At 39.1% G+C, this 24,630-nt stretch overlaps 1 protein-coding gene across 6 annotated transcripts in view; it reads right to left on the bottom strand.

Moving 5' to 3' along the window:
* Positions 1 to 24,630, bottom strand: part of MYRIP (myosin VIIA and Rab interacting protein) — a 340,832-nt gene that overhangs the window by 291,727 nt on the left and 24,475 nt on the right. For all 6 annotated transcript variants that reach the window (XM_070577185.1, XM_070577181.1, XM_070577182.1 and 3 more), the window contains exon 2: positions 8,810 to 8,953. In XM_070577185.1, the coding sequence (XP_070433286.1) occupies positions 8,810 to 8,919 (110 nt within the window). In that variant the 5' untranslated portion in view covers positions 8,920 to 8,953. The remainder of the gene's footprint in view (positions 1 to 8,809; positions 8,954 to 24,630) is intronic.

A 24,630-nucleotide genomic window follows, 5' to 3' on the forward strand; every position in this document is an offset into this window, starting at 1 on the left:
CTATACTTATGGCCTTTAATGGGATTAAATCTTCAATGCCCCACATCCCCAGTCCTGAGAAAGCAACTAACATTACTGATACCGGGTTCACAGAATCACTTTATACAGCAAGACCTATGATCATGCATATACACGGGAGCTGATATATATACTCCAGCTGTGGTGTGACTATGCCCATTACGAGCTGTGGCAGGTGTGGGGGGCAGGACACTTCTGCCTGCACACTGGGAGTCCTGGAAAGCATAGCAGCTGCACCACTTCTCCACTCACCTGCCATGACAATTGTGCTGCCCTTCTGCATGTGTAAAATAGCACACCCAATCTAAATACATGGTTTTCAGAAATAAAAAGAACACTTAGTCATGGATAAAACTTTTTAAAATAGCAGAATTTGGAGGGAGACCCAATGGAACAAATTGTAAAAAAGGACCTTCTATGGACAGCTAATATTTGACAAGGGAGCCAAGAGCATATAATGGAGAAAGGAGAGTCTCTTCAATAAACGGTGTTGGGAGAACTGGACAGCCACATTATCTTACACCATGCACAAAAATCAACTCAAAATGGATTAAAGACTTGAATTAAGACCTGAAACCATGAAACTTCTAGAAGAAAACATAAGCAGTTCGCTCTTTGACATCAGTCTTAGCAGCATATTTTCAAGCACCATGTCTGACCGGGCAAGGGAAACAAAAGAAAAAAATGAACAAATGGGATTACATCAAGCTAAAAAGCTTCTGCACAGCAAGGGAAACCGTCAACAAAATGAAAAGACAACCTAACAATTGGGAGAAGATATTTGCAAACCATATATCAGATAAGGGGTTGATATCCAAAATATACAAAGAACTCATACAGCTCAACAACAAAAAAACCAACAACCCAATTAAAAAATGGGCAAAAGATCTGAACAGAGATTTCTCCAAAGAAGATATACAGATGGGCAACAGGCACATGAAAGACGCTCAACATCATTAGCTATCAGGGAGATGCAAATCAAAACTACAATGAGGTATCACCTCACTCGGGTCAGAATGGCTATAATTAACAAGACAGGAAACAAGTGTTGGAGAAGATGTGGAGAGATGGGAACCCTTGTACACTGCTGGTGGGAGTGCAAACTGGTGCAGCCACTATGAAAAGCAGTATGGAGAATCCTCAGAAAATTAAGAATAGACCTACCATAAGATCCAGGTATTCCCCTGCTGGGTATTTATCCAAAGAACTTGAAAACACAAATGCATAAAGATACATGCACCCCTATGTCATTGCAGCATTATTCACAATAGCCAAGACTTGGAAGCAACCTAGGTGCCCATCAAGGGACGAATGGATAAAGAAGATGTGGTATATATACATAATGGAATACTACTCAGCCATAAGAAATGATGAAATTAGGCCATTTGTGACAACATAGATGGACCTTGAGGGTATCATGCTAAATGAAATAAGTCAGAGGGAGAAAGTCAAATATCATATGATCTCACTCCTAAGTAGAAGATAAGAACAACGTCAAACAAACACATAGCAACAGAGATTGGATTAGTGGTTACCATAGGGGAAGGGGGGAAGGAGGAGGGCAAAAGCGGGGATTAGGCACACATGTGAGGTGATGGAGTATAAGTTTTCTGGTGGTGAACATGATGTAATCTACACAGAAGTTGAAATATACTACAATGTATATCTGAAAGTTATATAATGTTATAATCCAATGTTACTGCAATAAAAAATAAAAATTTTTAAAAAAAGGACCTTCTTAGAGGGAAAGAAAATTAGAACAAAGCTAAGCTCCACCTCTCACTCCACCCAACCACAAGAACAACAAATTAAAAGTACACGATTCTCAGAGACGCCCCACACCACTCACTCTTGCCTTCTGATTTAAGTCAAGAGTTATGACAAAATTAAGGGACTTGAGATTCAAAACAACCAAATTAATGTGTGGACCTTTTGCACTTGAACACACTGGAAAAAGACTTTTTTAAAAAGACAGCTGGATAAATTTATTGAATATTACATGATAGAAAGGAATATTTTAGTTTTGTTAGCTATTAAAATGCATTATGCTCTGTAAGAAAATGCCTTTTTCTGAGATACATAATGAAGTATCTAGAGATAAAACAACACAATGTCTGCAATTGGCAATAGACTGTTGATAGTAGCTATAACTGAGTGTGGATACACGGCGATGTTTTGTACTCTCTACTTTTGTGTATCTCCCCAAGATCCAGCAATTCTAAGTATCTGCTCGAGAGAAATGAAAACACAGTCCACACAAAGACTTGTACAAAAATGTTTATAGCAGCTTTATTCATAACAACTAAAAACTGGAAACAACTCAATTATCAACAGGAGAATGGATAAACAAACTGTGACGCCATGGAATATACCACGGAGTCCTACTCAGCAATATACAGGAACAAACTCTGGACCATGCAACAACACGGATGAATCTCAAAGTCATAATGCCGAGTGAAAAAAGACAGATACCCAAGAGTACCCACTATGTGATGGAAATTAAAACAGTCGGTGCCTCTCAGGAGTAGGGGCTGACTGGAGGCAGGGAACTTTTGGAGATGATGGAAATATTCTATATCTTGATTGGAGTGTTGGTTACACATGTGGATATATTTGTCAAAATTCAACTGTACAAATAAGATATGTGCATTGACTTTTATGTAAATTTTATCATAAAAAAGAAAAAAGTAATTACATACAAAAAATACGAGAATGGTGGTTGGTTTGAAAATGGAAAAACACAACTGGTTCCACGTTCTTCACAACTCAGGCTGGCCCAAGGAGAATGATTTCACTGGACTTATGGAGAGGACAGTTGCTAAGGGCTCACTTATGACTGAGGCCACAGCCAAGTGCAGACACCTTGGGCATGGAAAACAAAGTCACTTGCCAATGGTAAGGTGTCGGTAACCACACAAAGATCTCCAAATTTATAAATATTATTTGTGTTTGTCAATTCTGTACTTCAGGGATTTTGCAGGGCAGGAAACAGAAGTTGCTGGAAGTCAAGATCTCCTCAAATCTTCTATAAATTCCAAACTCACTCACTCATGTTACCTGCGGGCTCAGAAAAGAGCCAAGAGGGGAGGACAGCCACTGGGGGCAGTGATCTGGGGCAAAGAGAGATTTCCATCAGATTAGGAAGGACCACAGGTCAGTAGGCCTGTGTAGCAAAGACCTCTCTACTACTCAAGGCAGCCAGGTGGGGAGGTGGCCCTCTAGGGGACATCTGCAAGGGAAGCAGCAGCAGAATGGCCCAACCAATGGGACCCTGCGGCCTGGGATAACGGCAGAGAAACCTATGTGGACAGGTAATGGGGGATGCTTTCCCAATACCTTAGCTACACACAAACGCAGGATCTCTGCAGAATCGGTGGGACAGTCAACCCCAATAATCACTGAGTTCTCCACCAGCCCATCAGGATGGGCTTAGAGTTGAATCTGAGTTCACGTAAAAAAAAATAAAGAAGGGTTGTATATCTTGCATACATCAGTTTGGAGACCAAGATCTACAAAAGCATGTGCACATACACAGCTAATGCAAAGGTCTTCCAATGACTTTAAGGCATGTGTGTGCACCATCAGTAAAGGAGACTCTCTCCCACCTCCCGCAGAGTCCCTAGGGAACCAGAAACAAAGACGCATCCAATCTTCACTCACTTGGTTCAATTGGGTACAGGGAGCGGGTTCTACAATACTCCCAGCAACAGCTTAGAAGCCCTGTCGCCTCTTTATACATTGCATACTCTTGTACCTAATTCCATTTTTGTGACCAGGGCAATTTGTATATCCCAGCATTTGCATTTCTGAAGCCAGTTTGATATATGTATGCCCAGCTACACCATCCTCCTGCCCAAGCTTGGGCAGGCAGGTGCCTTACAGAATGTGAGCCTGAGCACACATACCAAAATATCCATCCACCTTTCAGCCTGGTTCATTTGAGATCAGCCTTCAGGACTCAGCATAAATGCCAGTTTCCTGGGAATGTCTCCTATGGGCCCTCACATCTAACCAGTTCTTCTGTTTTCATGTTGACGAAGCATTTTGCAATTTTCCTTCAGAGCATTTTCACAATTGAAGTTACATAGTTATCTGTAGAATTATTTGCTTAATATTTGCCTTTTTCCTTCTGTCCCCCAAGCAGGGCAGGGTCTGTAATTGTTTTGTTGATCTTCTATACCCACTATCTATCACAGTTTTAGCACATAGTAGGCACTCAATTAATGTATGTTAAATGTCACTTCCCCACAAGCCATAGGTAGCCTACCCTGGTAAAAAGCTGAGGAAATAGCCATAATTTTCACTTTAAATGTACCATTATTTAAAAAAAAATTCTATCCAGAACACACTAAATCACATGGGATCTTCCAGGTGTGTCTGTGAGATCCCTAAGGCCCTGCAGCAGCCTGCCCCTCCTCCTGCTGAAAGCCAGTGAGCCAGCAGGTCTGCAAAGTCAGGCCAGCATCTGCAACTCCCCACCTCCTGGAGCCTAGGGAGAGGGCACTGTTTAGGCAAGGAGAACTGAGGCACCTATAGGATGTCCTGATAGAGACATCCAGAAAGTTTGGGCTCCTAATCTCCATGCCACACTCTACAGGCCTGAACTCAGGCCTGGCTGCAGGCACAAACTGCCAATCCTCCTACATGCCCATCGCTTTGGCTCATGAGGATGTCCGCCTTGGCTCTCAATCTTGGAAGGCTTCCCCAAGTCATGGTGCTGCCAGCTACAGGTCAACATTTTCCCCTATCTATGTCAATCACTAGCATATACCCTCATGTATCTTTAACTTATAAATACACCATTTATTTCAGTATTTACAACAACATAATGGAATAGATAGGGCAGGTAACCTTAGTCCTATTTTACAGAGGAAGAAGTTATGCTGAAGGATAAGGGATTCTCCAAAGTTTGGGGCTCATGTTAATACCCAAACTCACATTTTCAAACTCTAAAACCACACTCTCTTCACCACCTCTGGCTGTCTCTCTGTTAACAAAGTCCTAACTACAAAAAAAGGATAGAGGAAGGAAAGAGAAAGGAGGGGAAGAAGGAAGGAAGGAAGGAAGAAAGGAAAGGAGGAAGGAAGGGAGGGCAACAGGAAACAAACAGTTTGGGAAAGGTTTAATCCAGTCTGAATAACTGAGAGAATTTGGGAAACAGAATCCTGGCTCTATCCCAATTAACTGTGTGATTCTGAGAAAGCTTTGTAACTTCTCTGTGCTGGGTGCCTCTGTGTCAAATGGGGCTCCTCCTTATAGGGACTCCTGTGAGGAATCAATAAGATGAAGTGTGCAGAGCGCTCAGGGAAGAGCCAGGTCACAGGGACTGCTTTATGCCTTTTAGTTCTCTTTCCATGAATTCATTCCAATGACCTAACTGCGCTGAATTCTTCAGCCCGCTCTCTCTCTTTACCTTCCCATGGAATGTTCTGAGGACATGAATTCAGACTTCCACCACCTATCTATTCACTGCACTTTATGTCAACACTGAAGAACAGATGATTAGAAACACTGTACAACCTCTACACCTGAGACCTACCCTCACAAAACCTAACCCAAGAAACTAGGGAATAAAGAACAGCTGGTCGGGAGAAAAGAAACATTATTTTTTTTTTTAAGATTTTATTTTTTTCCTTTTTCTCCCCAAAGCCCCCCAGTACATAGTTGTATATTCTTCGTTGTGGGTTCTTCCAGCTGTGTTAGGTGGGACACTGCTTCAGCGTGGTTTGATGAGCAGTGCCATGTCCGTGCCCAGGATTCGAACCAACGAAACACTGGACCGCCTGCAGCAGAGCACGCGAACTTAACCACTCGGCCATGGGGCCAGCCCCAGAAACATAATTTAATTTAAAACTTTAAAATAAAAATCTTCCATTCTGAGCCTTATGCTCAGTGAAGTAAATATTAAAGAATTCAAAAATACTTTCTCTAACATAGCTTCCTAGACTCTACATGTACCTTAAATCCAAGCCATATGGAAAATCAAGGCAAATGTTTGACAATTTCATTGGTTAGGTGCCATTGTCTCAACCTTTTTTTTATCCACTACTAAGTAAGGTTCTTTGCCAAAATCATTCAGAGTGTCACACCTGTTTGATAGGCACCCACCAAGGCATGTCAACAGGACCATTGGTAGAAGGACAATAGTGACAGTTGCCTTCAGAGAAAAAACAACCAATCCTAGGATGGTAAGAGGTGCTATGTCAACCTCTTTGGCCACTGATGGCTTCAAGCATCATTCATCGCTCTTTCCCCAGCAGGAGCGGGTTTCCATGACCATGCATTTGCACAGAACTACAGTAGGGCAACCGAGTGCTGTCCACTAAGACCACAAGTCCTCAACAGAAAGATGGCACCTACCTTGTCAAGTCTACTGCAGGAGCAACTGCACCACCTTTAAAACCTCCTCCTCAAACCAAGCCATAAGGCTGCTCTTCCACATAGACTGGCACCTGTCTCCACAGTCAGAACAGGACATTAAACAAGATCTCGGTTTACCCATATTCGAGTTCCCAAGAGATGAAGCATGACACACAGATGGTCTTTACGACTCTTAGAAAATATTAAGACTGATTCTTCAAGCCAAACATAAAGTTGGCCGTATGGATCGACAGACAATCTACATTTATCTATCCATTCCACGGATATTTAGGGCATGTCTATTATGTGCGAGGCCCTGTGTCCAGAGCTTGGGGCACAAAACTGACTAAGACATGGTACTTGCACACGGTCTTATAGAGGAGAGACAGTGAACGAGGCAGGAGAAATATACACTACCATGTTGAAACTGGTCTCAATGTAAATTATTGGCCACAAATTTCAAGTAGGTCTTAGTGTTGATTGAACTCCAGCCCTTTATGTAACCTTTTCCACGACAAAATTTTTATCTCCAGCTTGGATTTCCCACCTGAACTCTAGGTGCATATATACAAATGCCAACTTGACATCTCTGCTTGGATAGCTAAAAACTATCTCAAGGGCTTTACCACAGATTTACTATTATGTCACTGGGCTCCAGCTATTGCGTGGACTTCATTCTACTACTGCACCCCCACCCCCAGATCACTCCCTCCTAGCTCCTCTGGAAACAGACAAGGTATGTCCTTGAATCAGAAACTTGACATTTGTTCTTCCCTCTGCCTTGCTAGATGTTACCCCGACAGTTGCACAGCTCCCTCCTTCACTTCCTTCAGGTCTCTGCTCAGATCTCACCAGGGAGGTTTTCCCTGAGCAGCCCATGGAAAAAATCGCACCCTGCCCACCTCAGATCAGTCTCTGCTCTCTTTCCCTGCTTTGTTTTCCTTCACGACTCCCACTACTACCTTGATGAAATCACCCCAACACTCCAGGGGAGCAGATAGCAAGGCAGAACAAGAAAACTCCAAGAGCACACAGAGGAAAGCACCCCTCCCAGTCACCTGCCCAGCACTGGCTCCAGTGCCTGGGATCTCGGTGGAATGCACAGGGCTCAGAATATGTGGCTCTTCAACCCCACCCAGGGGCAATAGGCATAACTGGAACCAAATAATACCATGATGTGCAAAAACAGAGCCACGCCCTCTAGCAGTATCAAAAATTATATTAAATCTCCAGACCAGAGAGAAAATGACAAGTACTCAGAAATCAGTCCTGAGGACACAGAAATATGTAATCTAAATGACAGAGAATTCAGCATAGCCATCATCAAAAAACTCAACAAGTTAAAAGAGAATGTAGAGAAACAATTCAACAAGTTCAGGAGCTACTTCACAAAAGAGACTGAAACTATAAAGAAGAATCAATCAGAAATATTGGAGATGAAAGACACAATGGAAGAGGCAAAACAAAATATGGATTCCCTGAATGCTCAAGGAGACATCATAGAGGAGCAAATCAGCATAATAAAGGACAGACATGTTGAAATTCTCCAGATAGAGGAGGAGAGAGAACTAAGACAAAAAAGAAATGAAGAAAATCTCCAAGAAATATCCAACTCAATTAGGAAATGCAACATAAGAATTATAGGTATTCAAGAGGGAGAAGCAAAGGAGAATGGAGCAGAAAGCTTGTTCAAAGAAATAATAGCAGAGAACATCCCAAACCTAGGGAAGAAGATGGAAATCCATGTGGCCCAACACATGACCTCATTTCTATCACTTTGACTCCTTCACTCTGCCCAACCGAGCAGCAACAGTACATCCCAGAACATTCCATGAGGAAATATCAACTGCAGAGGAGTCAAAAGACACACTCTCTGGGCCTCAGGTTCCTCCTCCATAACACGAGGAGGGTGGTCATGGGCCAGGTGATCCCATCCCAATCTGATGGTCACTTTCCTCGTATCAGGTCTTCAGAGCTCTGTCCCTGTACCATGGTAGCTGAGCATTCTAACAGAAGATTGCACACATATGAGTCTAATTCTCCCAAGAACTGTTCACATAACACTTTGGTTATTCTTCAGTAGCACCTGCCAACAGGAAAACTAAAGCCAGGAGCGAGCTCAGAACAGCCACTGTCATCACAAACTCCATCCATTCTACAGGTAATAAGTTACAAGGTAAGCAGCCCGAACAAAACCTTGATTGGGAGTGTGATCAGGCACATTTCCGGACTGACATCATGATGCCCAGTGTTGAAGCTGGCAAGCCTTTCTACAAAGGGCAGAGCACTCTTTGTATAAACATAAGTGTGTGTTTACATGACATAAAGACTTCCGAACTCAGAGCCAGCAGCAAGGAACACTCTCGGGAAACCTGTTCCACTTGTCCATACACGGTTCACTGTACCCCTCAGGGCAATAGAAAAATCTCACCTTAGTCGTTCTTCCTCCTTTTTTCGAAGGTTGAAGTCTCGCTGAACCACCTGGAGAACATGCTCTGTTTCATCATCAGTCAGACCAGACAGGTCCAGCTTCCTCCCCATGATTTAATACCAAACACAGACGACAAAACAAGACCTGAGAAATCAAAAGAGAGACCACACATTGAGGGCAAAATAAAAGCTCTGGATGGACAAAATCAACCAATTTTGTTGTTAAAATAGAATTAAGTGCAATGTTTATATAAGGTAGTATCTTTTTTTTTTTTTCTGAGGAAGATTTGCCCTGAGGTAACATCCGTGGCCAATCCATAAGGTGGAGGAAGATGGGCATGGATGTTGGCTCAGCAACGGTCTTCCTCAAGCAAAAAAAGAGGAAGATTGTCAACAAATGTTATCTCAGGGCCAATCTTCCTCACCAAAAAAAAAAAAAAAATTCCTATATATACTATATCCTTTGAAGTTTTCATTACATGACTATGAAATATAAACCATAAATCACTAAACTCTCTTTTGCAAAAGAAAAAAATAGTAAAATAATCTTATTTAGCCATTTTCTTAGCAGTAGAAAAGACGATATTTCAAAGAAACACCTCTTAGCATTGTATACCTAAAAATTATGGGAAACTACATTTTTAAAAATCATTTTTAATGAATGGCCGCACTCAAGGATGAAATCAAATAAATAATTCCAGGAAACTGCCCAGAACTAAAGGCCATCATAACATGAATGCACACATCCTCAACAAAATATTAGTGGAACCAATCCAGTGAGATGTCAAAAGGATTACATACAATGACCAAGTGGGTTTTATCTAAGCAATGCAAGGTTGGTTCAACATTCAAAAGTCAATCAGTGTAATTCATCACATTAAGAGAATAAAAGGGAAAAATCATATGATCATTTCAATAGATGCAGAAAAATCATTTGACAAAATTCAATACCCATTCATAACAGAAACCCTCTGCAAACTAAGACTACAAGGAAACTTCCTTAATCATATAAAGGGCATTTAAAAAAATGAAAATTAAAAAAACCTACAACTATCATAGTCAATGATGAAAGACTGAATGCTTTCCCCTAACGATCAGGGAAAAGGCAGGAATGTTCACTTTCACTACCTCTACTCAATACTGAATGTCTTTTTCCAAAGCTGCATTGATCAGGACAGAGTGGCATTGGCACACAAGCAGATGTATTAGTTTGCTACCGCTGCTGTAACAGAGAACCAGAGACTAGCTAGCTTAAACAACAGAAATTAATCTTCTCACAGTTCTGATGGCAAAAAGTCTGAGATCAAGATGTCAGCAGAGTTGGTTTCTTCTGAAGCCTCTCTCTCTCTGGCTTATAGACAGCTGTCTTTTCCCTGTATCTTCACACGGTCTTCCCTCTGAACACATCTATGTCTAAATTTCTTCTTCTTCCAAGAAAGCCAGTCATACTGGATTAGAGTCCACTCTAATAACCTCATTTTCACTTAATTGCCTCTTGAAATATCCAGTCTCTAAATACCATCACAATCTGAGGTCCTGGCATTAGGACTTCAACAACTTCAACAATAACTGGGATTATGAATTTTGGGGTGACACAACTCAGCTCATAACACTTCACCATTTGGCCCCCAAAAATTCATGTCACACTCACAACCTCTTTAGCAATTCATTGTCCAGTCGCACCCCTGATGTTTTCTATGGACATGACTTCTCATTTTTTGCAGTATAGATAGACTGAGAATTTTCCAAATCTTCAAGTTCTGGTTCTTTTTGCCTAACAATTTGTTCAATTTATCTCTCTGCTCTCACAGTTCACTATAAGCAGCAAGGAGAAACCAGGCCATGCCTTCAACACTTGGCTTAGAAATCTCCTCCGCTAAATACCCAAGTTCATCACTTAGAAGTTCCACTTTCCACAAAGCACTAGAACACAATTCAGCCAAATTCACTGTCACTTCATAATAAGGATCCTCCAGTTTCCAATAATAAGTTCCTTGTTTCCATCTGAAACCTCACCAGAAGTACCTTAACACTCATATTTCTCTACCAACAGTTTCTGAGGTGACTTAGGCTTTTTCTAACATGCCTAAGTCTTCTAGCGTCAAAACTCTTTCAGCTGCTACTCATTAACCAGTTCCAAAGTAACCTCCACATTTTTATATAGAAGAAGAAACAGAAATGGCAAATAACACACATGAAAATATGCCTGATTTCATTAGCAGGTAGAGAATTGCAAATTATAACCACATTTCACACCCACCCAAATGGTCTTTGTCAAGTGTTAACAGGAGGTGGGACAATGGCAAATTTCATATAGTGACTATAAATTGGTGCAATCTCTTTGTAACACAATTAGGTATCATTTTCAAAGTTGAAGATGCACCTCCGGAATGAACCAGCATTTCTGCCACATCTAGTTATGTTCCTCTGATAGAATCTTGCAAATATGCAACAAGAGATAGGAATTGGGTTCAATCATATTAAATTTCTAAGTTTGTACCTATAAAAATGCCTACTTCACACAGTTCAACCTAACAGCAAAACATTAATAGCAATCACTCAAAAAAAGTAAAAAATAAAATAAAACAAAATAAATAAAACATGAAAACTACCCCCAAACACCCATAAACAGGAGGAAAGATCAATAGCATATATTTGTTTCATACAATGGAATACACTAATGCAGTGAAAAAGGACATGCTGTAAGTATATTCATCATCGTGAATGAATCTTAAAAACATAATGTTGAGACAGAGAAGCATGCCACATGTACACACATGCACAGCATGCATACAGTCTGACTCCTTTTATATAAAGTTCAAAAACATAGAAAGCCAAAGAATATATATTTTTTAGGAATAAATGTGGTAAACTATAAACAGCAAAATGGGAGCTCTGAGGGGGAAAGAGGACTTGACTGGGGATAACCAGACAGGGGCCTCAAAGCCATCAGTAAGGTGCCGTCTCACTGGAGACACAGTGCTGCTGCTGCTGCTGATTATTCAAAAGTTCAAGTTAAATGCACTTTATTCTGTAAGGTGTCTTTCATATGCATATAAAGTAAAATAAACCTAACGCTAAACAAAAGTAATCTAATTTCATTATAATTAAAGCAAATATTTCATATCATGAATCATAACGAATACATGATAACTAAGGCAAATATTTGAAACATTGTTCAAGGAATGTGCTGAGAATTATAATAAAAAATAATGATAATGAGTTTGACAAATCTACCATTATTGATTGAATACCTACTATGTTCCAGATGCTTTAGTTTTTCATATATATATACATTTATACTACATATACATATATGTTACATTTAATATTCTTAACTCCCACAAAATCTTATAGACAGTCACTACCATTGCCACCACCTACAGATGGGAAAGTGAGAAAATGCAGATTCACAGTTACACGTTCCGCCTAGGATAAGTGCCTAGGATAAGGACAGCTAGGGTCTGACTGTCTCTCTGTCTGGCTCAGAGCACACACCTTTACTCCCTGTGAGATGCAGAGGGCAACTCGAGACCTCAGGTTTCCAAACTTGAGGTCCAGAGCTCGCTGCCCTCTCTTTCTAGCATGTGACAGCTAAGAACAGGAGATCCTATTACTTGGTTGCTATTCACATGAAGAGTGTTAGTCTCGAAATAATGGCAATAAATGTAGAGAACAGAACAGTTTCAGTCCTTAAAAGTCTTTTGTTAAATGATTTAAAACCTCATGACTGTATGATGCAAACTAATCTCAAGATTTAACCAACAAATCACAACAGGAATTCCAACTATTTAAAAAAAATTTTTTTTTCATGCCAGTAATGCTATTTGTCAAAAGTAAATCTTTGGTCCACTTTGCCCAAGTGATGTTGTCGAGGGGGAGGGGGACAGGGATGGGGGAGGGGAGAGAACCTGGTGCACCTGCTGGTTCGCAGAAGTATCAGGAGTAAGACTCCACCCTTACGCTGCAAAGGTAAGAAAGAAGCTTCATAAGCTGCCATTTTCTAGTCTCCTGGTGAGCAGGAAGAAACTGATTCGCTGGCACAGGGGAAATGCAGACTGACTTCTTCCTCTAAAATACCCCATTAAAGGTGATAATGGCACTTCAGAGTTTCCCAGAAGGTGACACATCTGTCCCCCTCACTTCACTTCACTGCTGTTTGGTTTCTGAGAATTCTCAACGAGATTCTAAGAGGCCCAGGTAGTAAAAGAAGTGGCAGCTTCGATCATATCAAATCTAGAAAGAATGGTTGGGACTCAAGAGGGATAAATGTTTCTGCACACAAATAAACAAAATAGCTCTAAATGGACAAGACAGAGAATGATGAGAACACCTTTTAATGCTAAAAGCTTCCTCCCTTTTCTACGAGAAACACACTTAGATTCCCCATGCAACAAGAGAAATAGCACCTTAGAGCTCGAGAAGCCTCAATGCCTGTGAGTCAGAGGTCACGTAGGTATGACCCTTTCGTTTAAAGATGAGAGAGGGCAAGCCCAGAAGAAGGAGGCGATCTCCTAGACAAAAAGCCCATTCGGATGCTCCTGACTTGCAGACCGAGGCTCCCGCCCCCGCATGTCTCTGGTTTATAGCTAACTAAGATGGCAGCAGAGAGAATACATTTTAAAATTTAGTAATGAGAAAATTAATACACCTTCAAGGTTTAATTATATTACCATTTCCCTAACACGTTTTTCTTGGGTTACTGTTCCCACAAGCAGTCTGAGAAAGGGAAGCTCTGTGATGAAGTAAATTTGAGAAATGCTTCCAACGGTATTGCCCTCTTGGGGATGAACAACGCATATAAGTTTATCAGAGCTTCTCAGAAGTCTGCCCGTAAAGGGCCAGTTTGATTTTGTCTAGCCCTGCCTGTCTCAAATGTATTTGTCTCCAGATACCTTTCTTTGATAACAGCTGCCTCTTCACATACAAAGAAACGACTCTCTGGGAAATATTGCCGTTAAGTCCATCCCATGAGGACAAACCCCAGTAGCTACTCTAATATAATTACTGAATTTATTTAACTGTGTTTTTGAATGTAATTATCATAAGAAGCTAGAGTTAGATGAGCTTTAGAGGAAGCTGATGACTTAAAAGGAAATCAAATGAATGCAACATTAAAGTGAAAAGATCAAAACAAAGGTAGAATTATACTATTCCTGGCTAGAATAACTAACATCAGGAAGGATATAGATACTTCTACAGGAAACTGGTTAGCACAAACCTTGCAAATGAAAAAAAATATACATTCCAAGAATACTATATACATATACAATGGGAGCTTCTTCATGAAGGTTAATGTCTACATAAGCGACATTCTAGAAAGGTACCGAGAACAGAAGGGTCCAAGGACAATTGCTTGAATGAGACCTTTATAAATCCACAGGAAGTTTGTGTGTGTCTGTGTGTCTGTGTGGGACAATGCACTTCATACAGAGAGAGAAGTAAAGAGGTTAACTTGGATTATCCAAGTCCTAAAAGCAATAAAGAGTAAATACTGCTGGGGTTCCCTCTTGACCATGGCTAGCTCTTGACTAGAAATGAAAAGAAATTTCTAATTCCTACAAAGGAATCTAAATGTTAGGACTCTCCCATTTAAGCCACTTGCTAAGAGAGGATAAAAGAGAAAAGAACTTGGCCCGGGAAGGGGAAAAACACACAAATGATCAGAGATGTATTTTCACTATGACTATTCTTTGGAGCGAGTGGTACTTGGGCTGGAGGGCTCACTGATTTCGATTCCTTCACCTTCGAGGGTGTTATCCCTGCCATGAACAGCCCCTTTTTCCTCCGAGACTTCTCCTTTACCCACACACAGGAATGGCCCAGAGCAGACATGCCTACATCACCAGGGCACAGCTGTTTGGACCAGGGGTATCACCTGACCCATGCTAGATATCAGAGTCTCTCTCCTGGGAATGACACTAACATTTGGCCAGGGTGTGTTGATCTTGGTGGCCCACAATACTTCTGCCTGAGAATGCCACCAAATGCCCTTTTGTCTCTGCAATAAATTTTCCTCTTTTTTTTTTGTTTCTTTTATCACTTCATTTTCTTTAAATCACTAACAAATGGTCCTTAGACATCTCACATACCTGACATGATTGGTCAACTGTCCCAATACCATTTATTGACCAATCTATCTGACTTAGATGGTCCATGAACAGATAGACAGATAGATGGATAGATAGACACACAGACACACATGGGTCTTTCTCAGGAATTTCTGTCCTGACCTGTCCCGAGCTGGTGATGTACCAGCTGATCTCAGGCCAGTAACACATTTTAAAACCTGGTATTGCAAATCACCTCTCATTATTTTTCCTTTTCAAAACTGTCTGCCTATCATTATCCATTTATGTCCCTAGATAAAATGATTAACATCATTTTACTCCGAAGTTAGGAGTAAAAATTCAAATAAATATCTTATTGATTGAGGAATGTACCAATTATGGGGAAGAACTTCCATCTTTACAATATTAAGTCTCCTCATAAAGGAATTGAGAATAGGTAAAAGTTTATGCAAACTTGATGGATAACCTAAGAATAGCACCCAACCTTTTACTGCATAAAATAAGAAAGTTCACAGCAAAAAATAAGATGAATAAATTAAAAGGCAAGTGAAAATCTGCAGAAAAACAAGACAGATGATTATTTTAATATATTAAGCATCCTTTTAAAATACTAAGGAAAATATAAAGTTCTCTAAAAGATAAAATTACAAAACTCATGAAAAAATGCAATTTAGCAACTATCAATGTCCAAAACATAGTTTAATAAAATGTTCCATATCACTAGTAACCAAGCACTGCTAATTACAATAGGTTGTAATTTTCATTTAATAAGATTTGGAGAACATGGGCACTCATATACACTAGTAAGAGGAATATAAGTGTAAATGTTTTAGATAGCAATCTGGCAGTAATTATCAAATATGCTTAAACATTGACCCAGCCATTTAAATTTAAGAATTTTCTTCAAGAAATTGGAAAAATGTGCAAGTACGTCTGTAAAAGGATGTTCATCTTCATGTTGTTTATTATAGAAAAAAATTGGAGGAGTGACGTCAGCAACATGGTGGAGAGAGTTCACCACCATGAACCCAAGGTCAAGCGAAAAAGGAAACATTTGCTGAGATAACTTAGATGTTAGGATTAGCAGACAAATAGAAGACAACAGGAATAAGACCAACATGTAATTTATAATAGCTATAAATGAGACAAAACCACTTTAAAAAACTCTCAAACTAGGTTAAAGAAAGATAACGACCAACTTTATATTCAACATATGAGGTATATTTAAAACAAAAGGACTCAAAGGGTAAAAATTAGAGAATTCACAAAAATATATGAATAGTACAAAAAAATCAGAAGCTGCAGTATTTGTATTGAAGTCAATTTGTACAATGAATTTAAATTGCTTCATAATCTCTGCACTTTAAGAAGAAAGAGAATTTTGTATACCTACATCCATTGATATCTCCTTGATATATTGTTCAGTAAAAAATGCTTTAGAAAACACATTTGGTATGAAGATACGTAGTAAATATATCTTCAAAAATGTTCATTGAGCACCGTCTGAAAGTACCAGGAACACACTGTTCAAAAATTAGACTAAATTGTATAGAGAGACAGCTGGAATTAAGACAGTAATATTCTTCACATTCCTCTATATAAATATTTATTAACTTTATAATCCAAATATATATATATATATATATACACTATTATATATTTTATATTCATATTGGAGAAGAAAGTAAATGAAAAATAACATGATTTCTGAAAAATAAAGCTGGGCCATGAGACAGAAAATTCATCAGTAGTCCATATTTTATAAATGGACCTCCAGGGCCAAGAACACAAACAGATACAAAAATATTTAATAATAGTTTTGGGGGCATCGTAACATGTGACAGATACAGACAACTTTATAGCACATACAGCAGCTTGTACTGGGTTCAGTTTTTGCTACATTGTGTGTAATATTATATAATACATATAAAATGCTTGGAAATTTGTAAGCCTTTTTTATTATCATAATCTCTACTTTATGCTCATAACACTAGAAATTGTTTTTAGGAAGTTAAAAAATGATTCTAGATAACTCAGACATTTTCATCATCATCACAGCCTCTGCAAACACTATCTCTATTGCCGAATGTGTGGGTCTAAGTGATGTTAACAATGACGATGATTGTTAATGAATAACAACAGGGGCTAATATTTTTTATGGAATGTGTTATTTGTGGCTGGCTCTGCTCTAAAGTCTCTCAAGAATCATATTATAGTTATTATAGTTTCTATTCTTTCATTGAGGGAAACTGAGGCACAGAGAGTTAAATAAATGGCCGACTGGTGAGTGGCGGTGCTGAGCTACAAGCTGAGGAGACCTGACTCCTGAATCCATGTTCCTAACCTGTTCACCATCCTCCTCCTCTGCTCAAACGGTCACTATAAGAAACAATCACACTGACCAAATCTTTCCCTTCATGCGTATGAAAACAATTTTTAAAGGACAGTCCTAAAGTTTACGCTGCTTTCAAATGTGAACTTGAATCACAAACTCACATTTATTTAAATTTTAAGTGACAGACATTCCAACTGCAAACAGTTTTACACACTTGAAGCCCACAGCTAAACCAAAAGATTTAACTTAATTGGCATATATTCAAGCATATGGCCTAGAATCTTCCTACTCGGGGTTCTCAGAGTACAATCTGCCTGCCCCAGAGGCATCAGCTTCTTAGGTTAGGTTAACCCTCACTGGCTTCCAGCACAGGATGTAGCTGCAGAGAACTGAAAGGTCCCAGGGACATGTGTCATTAAATTCCAGTAAATCTCCAGCAGGTCTGACAGCCCACCTACACAAGAAAGAAGCTTGCAGAGAATAAAACCCTCAGCTGAAATACAAACATTATCACTTCTCTGGCAGGAATCAAGATCAGAAAACCTGAAGACAGGACACTGTTCATTTCACACGAAAAGACTTATCAGTCAGTATATCACCGACTATGGTACAAGCTTCTGCTGAGACCCAAAGAAACTCCTGTTATCACACTCCCCTGGTGCTCAAGGAGCAGATGAAGCATCTGCTGAAATTAAGCTCATAAATAAAGGCTGTTTGAGTTTGGAGTGTTCAATGGAAAAATACAAGTTAACTTGGGGTAAGACAGATAAAAAATAGTGATTTTTTTAACCACCTAGAATTTGCATTCAAGTATATATTTTGGTTTCCTTTGGCTTCCTTCATTTATAGGATTTAGGAGAAAGACATGAATACTGATTGCAAATACCCTTTTAAATAAGTATTTCCTAAAATGGATAGAAAGTTAAAAACTAAAACAAAAGAAAACAATCTTTACTAACCTTCAGGCAGTCTTGCAGCCAGGAGGAAACATCTATTAAGAAATTTAGGCTTTGCTCTGGCTAAATGAAAACATTATTCTATCTGCATCATTTGAGAATTCTGTGCCATGTCAGCTCTTAATTTGGAAAGTAATAATGATGCTTCCTGCAGCCTGATCCAGCCCTTCCTGGCATCCATATGCCTGCACATTATTCAGTCTGCACCAGGTTTCCCCTCCCTCCTTCTTCAGGACAAAGTAAAGATATCCGGAAGTATTACACTTTGCTAAAGAGGTTTTCCAGGAACAGGAAAAGACACAACTTCCTGGCTTGAGATCCCAAGTCCTTCCCATCCAAGTGAACCCTGGCCAGCTCTCGGCCCATGACCCTGTCCGTACCCTAGGCATGACTATACTCTAGCCCCTCCTCATCATTTCACCTACGCAGCTCCCCCACTTCAGAATCCATCTCTACTCTAGAAAAGCTTCTCTGACCAGGCTAGGTGCCTCCATTTTTTACCACCCATCCCTCTGCCTCTGCATCTCAGGCTGCTAGCCTGCAACTGTCAGTTTATGACAGAGCTCTTTGAAGGCAGAGCCATACATCGTCAGTCTTTATTTCCTCAATGCTTAGTCAGGAAGATATTGAATAAATGTTTCCTAAGGGTGGTAAGAAGTTTGGGGGAAGGTATATCGGCACCTTAGGTTTATCAGAGAGTACACTAGGTGCAACAGATATTGTCATTTAACACCAATAAAACTACGAAAGGTGGAATTATCACTCCCATGTTACAGATGATAAAACTGATGCTCAGCTCGATTAAACACTTGTCTGATGTAATGCCAGTGGAAGTCAAAGAGGTGGAATCAGATACAGATTGACTTTGGGCTCTAGGCTCTCTACCTCTCTACTTTGAAGGAATGAATCCTAAAACATCTCCCTTGATAGACAAAAATCAGAATCTCACTCGATCCTGAAGCCATCTCTCAGATAACATGACTTTTCACAGCCCCATTTACTACTTTATAAATTTTTATCAGTTGAATTTCCAAACATTGGAAAAGATTCAGAGGCTGGGGAGAGGTGTCTCACAGCCTGTGAATTTACAGCATCAAAGTGTTTATTCCCTTCACATCAAAGTGGCTTCTGCCTAATAGGCTTTAGTCAACTCATGCAGTTCCTATAAAGTTGTGCTTTGAGAGTAGACAGATGTTGTTTATCCCTGCTCAATTTTCACCCCCCAGGCCCGGCAATTTGGTAACACCACCTAACTTCATTCTCGGGAACTTCCATTCCCACATTTTCTGTGCTCTTAGCGGAACTATCCATTTTGAAGTTTTTGTCACTCCAGGCAAAATATAGGCACAGGACTCATGCCAGGCTGATGATACTTTCTCCCCCACAAATTTGAATCCCGTACCAAGTAACCAAAGACCATTTGTAGTTGGAGCTGAGTAATTCTGAAGACCCCTTGATGAAGACATTCCCCATCTATTCACACTACCAAGGACCAAGATCCTTAGAGCCATTCTAGTTCCTCTCGCTCTGAGGTCTCCAAGTCTCTTTCCAAAATTTCCTTGAGTAAGCTAAAGGTGATTCCTGTCCCTTGCAATCAAAAAACTAACTGGCAGAACCACACGTATGAATAATAGGAGTCTTACTTCCTCACCTGAAGAGGAGCTGAAACCGTCTTCTAGGCATTCTAAACTAAAGTTTGAAAACATCAACTGTTATTACCAAGTATACATACAGCTTTTTCGAAATAGCCATGTAAATTCGTTGATTAGATAATATTGGGACTATAAAACACAGGGACAGATACAAATTTTTACAGTAGAGATTTTTTTTGGGGGGGAGGAGATAAATATTCTAAGTAAAAGGGAAATGATAGAGACAAAATTGATTTCTGGTTTTCACAAACACATAATAGCTAGTAATAGCAATTATATAAGTCCATACCTAACTAGGCAACAGATATCAATTGCATTCTTCTTATAGAGAAACAGGCTTGGAGAGATTCAGAGACTTACCCAAGGTTATAAATCTAGTCATTCAAACAGACATCGGTCTCACTCCAAAGTCAATGCTCTGCCTACTGTGACACACTGCCTCCAAGTAGCATAATTCATTGCAATCCACCCAAAAGGCTCAAACCTCATCTAACCCATATCTTAGGCTCCTTGTCCACCAATGCAGTAACCTAAGCTGGCTAAGATGAACAGAAATGGATCCTACCCTCCTCTCTCCCTGGGTTCCCTCCTGGCTGATAATGAGCATATGGATATGAGGATTGCTTCATCAGGGAGGAGGACATAGATCCAAAGGATTGGGACAACCCCCCAACTGGTTCATCAATCTTGAATAATCAAGAGAGCTTCAGCTTATAGGATTCAACATTAAAAATATAGTGCTTTAGAGACTGATTGCACAACAATGCAAATATACTTAACACTACTGAACCGTACACTTAAAAATAGTTAAGATGCTAAATTTTATGTTATGTATATTTTGCTACAATTAAAAATTAAAATTGGGGGCCGGCCCAGTGGTGCAGTGGTTAAGTTTGCATGTTCCGCTTTAGTGGCCCGGGGTTCACCGGTTCAGATCCCGAGTGCAGACATGGCACTGCTCGGCAAGCCATGCTGTGGTAGGCATCCCACATATAAAGTAGAGGAAGATGGGCATGGATGTTAGCTCAGGGCCAGTCTTCCTAAGCAAAAAGAGGAGGATTGGCAGCAGTTAGCTCAGGGCTAATCTTCCTCAAAAAAAAAAATTAAAATTGTGTGTGTGTGTATATATACATATCTTTATTTCCCAAAACAAATGTCAATTTCATATCACATCTATTTGGTGGGCTACACTAAGGAATGTGAAGCAGGTTGTCTTCTGTCACACATCCTAGTAGACAAATGTTTACCTTCTAGCAAATGATATCAAGCTTTCAGTAACAGATATGGCTTGGTTTGAAAAGGTCAGCTCTGCCGAACCCAGAGCCAGCAGCCTTGTCAAACCAGCATCAGGAACTGAAGGATATTCAACATATTTCAAGAATATAAATACCTCCCACACTTCAAGTACATGCCTGACAGGTGGGAGGCTGCAAAGAAAGGTTCATCCAAAAAGGATTCCTATTCTAAGTGCCAAATAAGAGCTTTAGATGCAACATGGTAAAACACCACATATCATATAGTTGAGGAATTTTCCTTACATTACAGAGTCTGTAAATATTCACTTGTTCCACAAACATCTGGGAGTGTAACAGACTATCTCACACAGACAATGAGCCATGCTCAGTCTGGGAAGTGCACAGGATTCTACAAATTGAGAGTGAAAAGAACAGAAGAGGGCCCAGATAAAGGCATGGAGCAGAATTATCAATTAGAGATAACACTTAAAAGGAAAAACTGGAGAATGAGATGTCCACAGGAGGCTTTGAAAAGCTCCTATACATTCCCAGGAATCTGCAAGGCCAGGTATATGTACAGGGCTGTGTGCATACACAGAGCTGTGCATATGCCCAAAAATGAGATAAAAAGACTAATCTCTCATCTCTAGATGAAGCTTCAGGTACTGAATAAGCAAGAAGCAAAGGCTAAGACAGAGGTGTAAATTGCCTGCCACAGCACTGGACACATACTCCAACACAAACACAGAGTCCCTTTGGCAAAGTCTGGGAGACATACTGATTCAAGGCATTAAGGAAATTTCTGTCCAAGCAACTGACCACTAAGCTAACCAAAAACAGCTTCAGTGGCCATACATGACAAAGATTACAAGAGTTATAGAATTAGTCCAGAAAAGCTACTAAACAAAAAAACAGAAATAACAAAACCCAGGGGAAAGGAAGATCTGATTTTCAGAGTGGCCATGTTACATTATTTGAAATGTCCAATTAAAAAAAAAAATGTGACATGTAAAGAAACAGGAAAATGATTCACACAGGGGAAGAACAGTTAATAGAAACTGTCCGTGATGAAGGACATATTTTGGACTTACTGGACAAAGACTTTAAATTATCTTTTATAAACATGATTAAAGAAACAAAGGAAACTATGTCTAAAGAATTAAGGAAAAGTAAGAATGATGTTTCACCAGAAAATATCAATAAAGGGAGAGAAATTGTAAAAAAGAACCAAGTAGAAATTCTGGAGTTGAAAAATGCAATAACTGAAGTGAAAAAATCACTAGAAGGACTCAACAGCATATCTGAATTGGCAGAAGAAAGAATCAGGTAACTTGAAGATAAGTTTTCAGATTGTTCAAAACTGAGATTATCCAGTGTGAGGTACAAAAGGAAAAAGACTAAAGAAAAATGAAGAGATCTTTAGAGACTTGTGGAACATCATTAAGTACACCAGAAAATCAGGAGTGAGAAAAAGAAATAGAAGAATATCTGAATAAATTATGGTAGATAACTTCCCAAATTTCACGAAAAGCATTAATCTGCTCATCCAAGAAGCTCGATGAACTATAGGTAGAATAAACTCAAAGAGATGCACACCTGGACACATCTTGGTCAAACCATCAAAAGAAAAGACAGAATCTTGGAAGCAATGAGAGGAAGTGACTTATCACATACAGAGGATCCTCAATAAGATCAATTGCTGCCTTCTGATCAGAAATTATGGAGGGCAGAAGGTAGTGGGATGACATATTCAAAGAACTGAAAGAAAAGTACTATCAATCAAGAAGTCTATATCCAGAAAAACTACCTTTCAAAAGCAAATGGTAAAGTAAGACATTCTAGATAAACAAAAACAGAGATACTACATTACTAGCAGACTAGTATTACAATAATACTAAAGGAAATCCTTGTAGCTAAACTGACAGAATTAAAGGAAGAAATGGATAATTCAACAATAATAGTTGGAGAATTCAATATCAACTTTCAATCATAGATATAACAACTAGCAAAATATCAACAATAAAATAGAAGACTTCAGCAACATAATAAGCTAACTAGATCTAACGGACATCTACAGAACACTCCACGCAAAAGCAGAATACACATTCTTCTCAAACGCACATGAAATTTTCTCCAGATAGACCATATATTAGGCTATAAAATAAATCTCAATAAATTTACAAGAATTGAAAGAAGACAAAATATGTTCTCTTACCACAATGGAATTAAATTAGAAATCAATAACAGAAGGAAATTTGGGAAGTTCACATGTATATGGAAATTAAGCAACACACTCCTAAGTAACCAAAGGGTCAAGAGAAATAAGAATACTCTGAGATGAATAAAAATGAAAACACAGACAGAAAACCTTATGAGATGCAGCTAAAGCAGTGCTTAGGGGTAAATTTATATTAAAAAAAGAAGAAGAATCAAAATCAATAACCCCATCTTCTACCTTAAAAAACTAGAAAAAGAAAAGCAAATAAACCCAAGTAAGCACAAGGAAGGAAATAATAGACAAGAAAGGCAACAAATGAAATAGAAAAACAACAGAGAAAAATCAACAAAACCCAAAGTTGGTTCTCTGAAAAGATCAACAAAGTTGACAAACCTTTAGCTAGACTGGCAAAGGAAAAGGTATAAGATTCAAATTACTAAAATCAGGAAAGAAAGAGGAGCATCAATACTGACCTTATAATACTGACCTCACAGACATAAAAAAGATTATAAAGGAATACTGTGAACAACTGTATGCCAACAAGTTAGGTAACCTAGATAAAATGGAAAAATTCCTACTGAAATTGACTCAAGAAGAAATAGAAAATAGATATGTAACTAGTAAAGATATTGAATTAATAATCAAAAACTTCCCACAAAGAAAAGTACAGGTTTAGATGGCTTCACAAATGAATTCTACCAAATATTTAAATAAGCACTAACACCAATCTTTCCTAAACTCTTCCCCAGAAAACAGAATAGGAAGATACACTTCTTAACTTATTTTCAGAAGCCAGTATCACCCTGATGCCAAAAGCAGACAAAGAGATCACAATAAAATAAAACTATAAATCAACATCCCTTATGAATATCTATTTTAAAAATCCTCAACAAAATATTAGCACGCAAAATCCAGCACCATATAAAAAAAGATTATGTATACCATAGGAAAGCGGGATTTATGCCAGGAATGCAAGGTTGGCTGAACATGTGAAAATCAATCAATGTAACACAGCATATTAATAGAATAAAGGACAAATACTACATGATCATCTCAATAAATACATAAAAAGTATTTGATAAAATTCAACACCCTTTCATGATATAAACACTCAACAAACTAGTAGTAGAAGAGAACTTTCTTAACTTGATTAAGGCTGTCTACAAAAAACTCACCGCTAACATTATACTTAAGGGGGAAAGAATGGATGCTTTTCCACCAAATATAACGGACATGACAAGACTGTCATTCTTACCACTTCTATTCAGCATTTTTCTGAAGGTCCTAGCCAGGGAAATTAGGCAGGAAAAAGAAGTAAAAAGCACCTACAGTGGAAATAAAAAAAGTAAAAGTAT

The sequence above is a fragment of the Equus przewalskii genome, chromosome 15 (genome assembly GCF_037783145.1).
Source record: "Equus przewalskii isolate Varuska chromosome 15, EquPr2, whole genome shotgun sequence".
In the NCBI taxonomy this organism is placed as follows: Eukaryota; Metazoa; Chordata; class Mammalia; order Perissodactyla; family Equidae; genus Equus; species Equus przewalskii.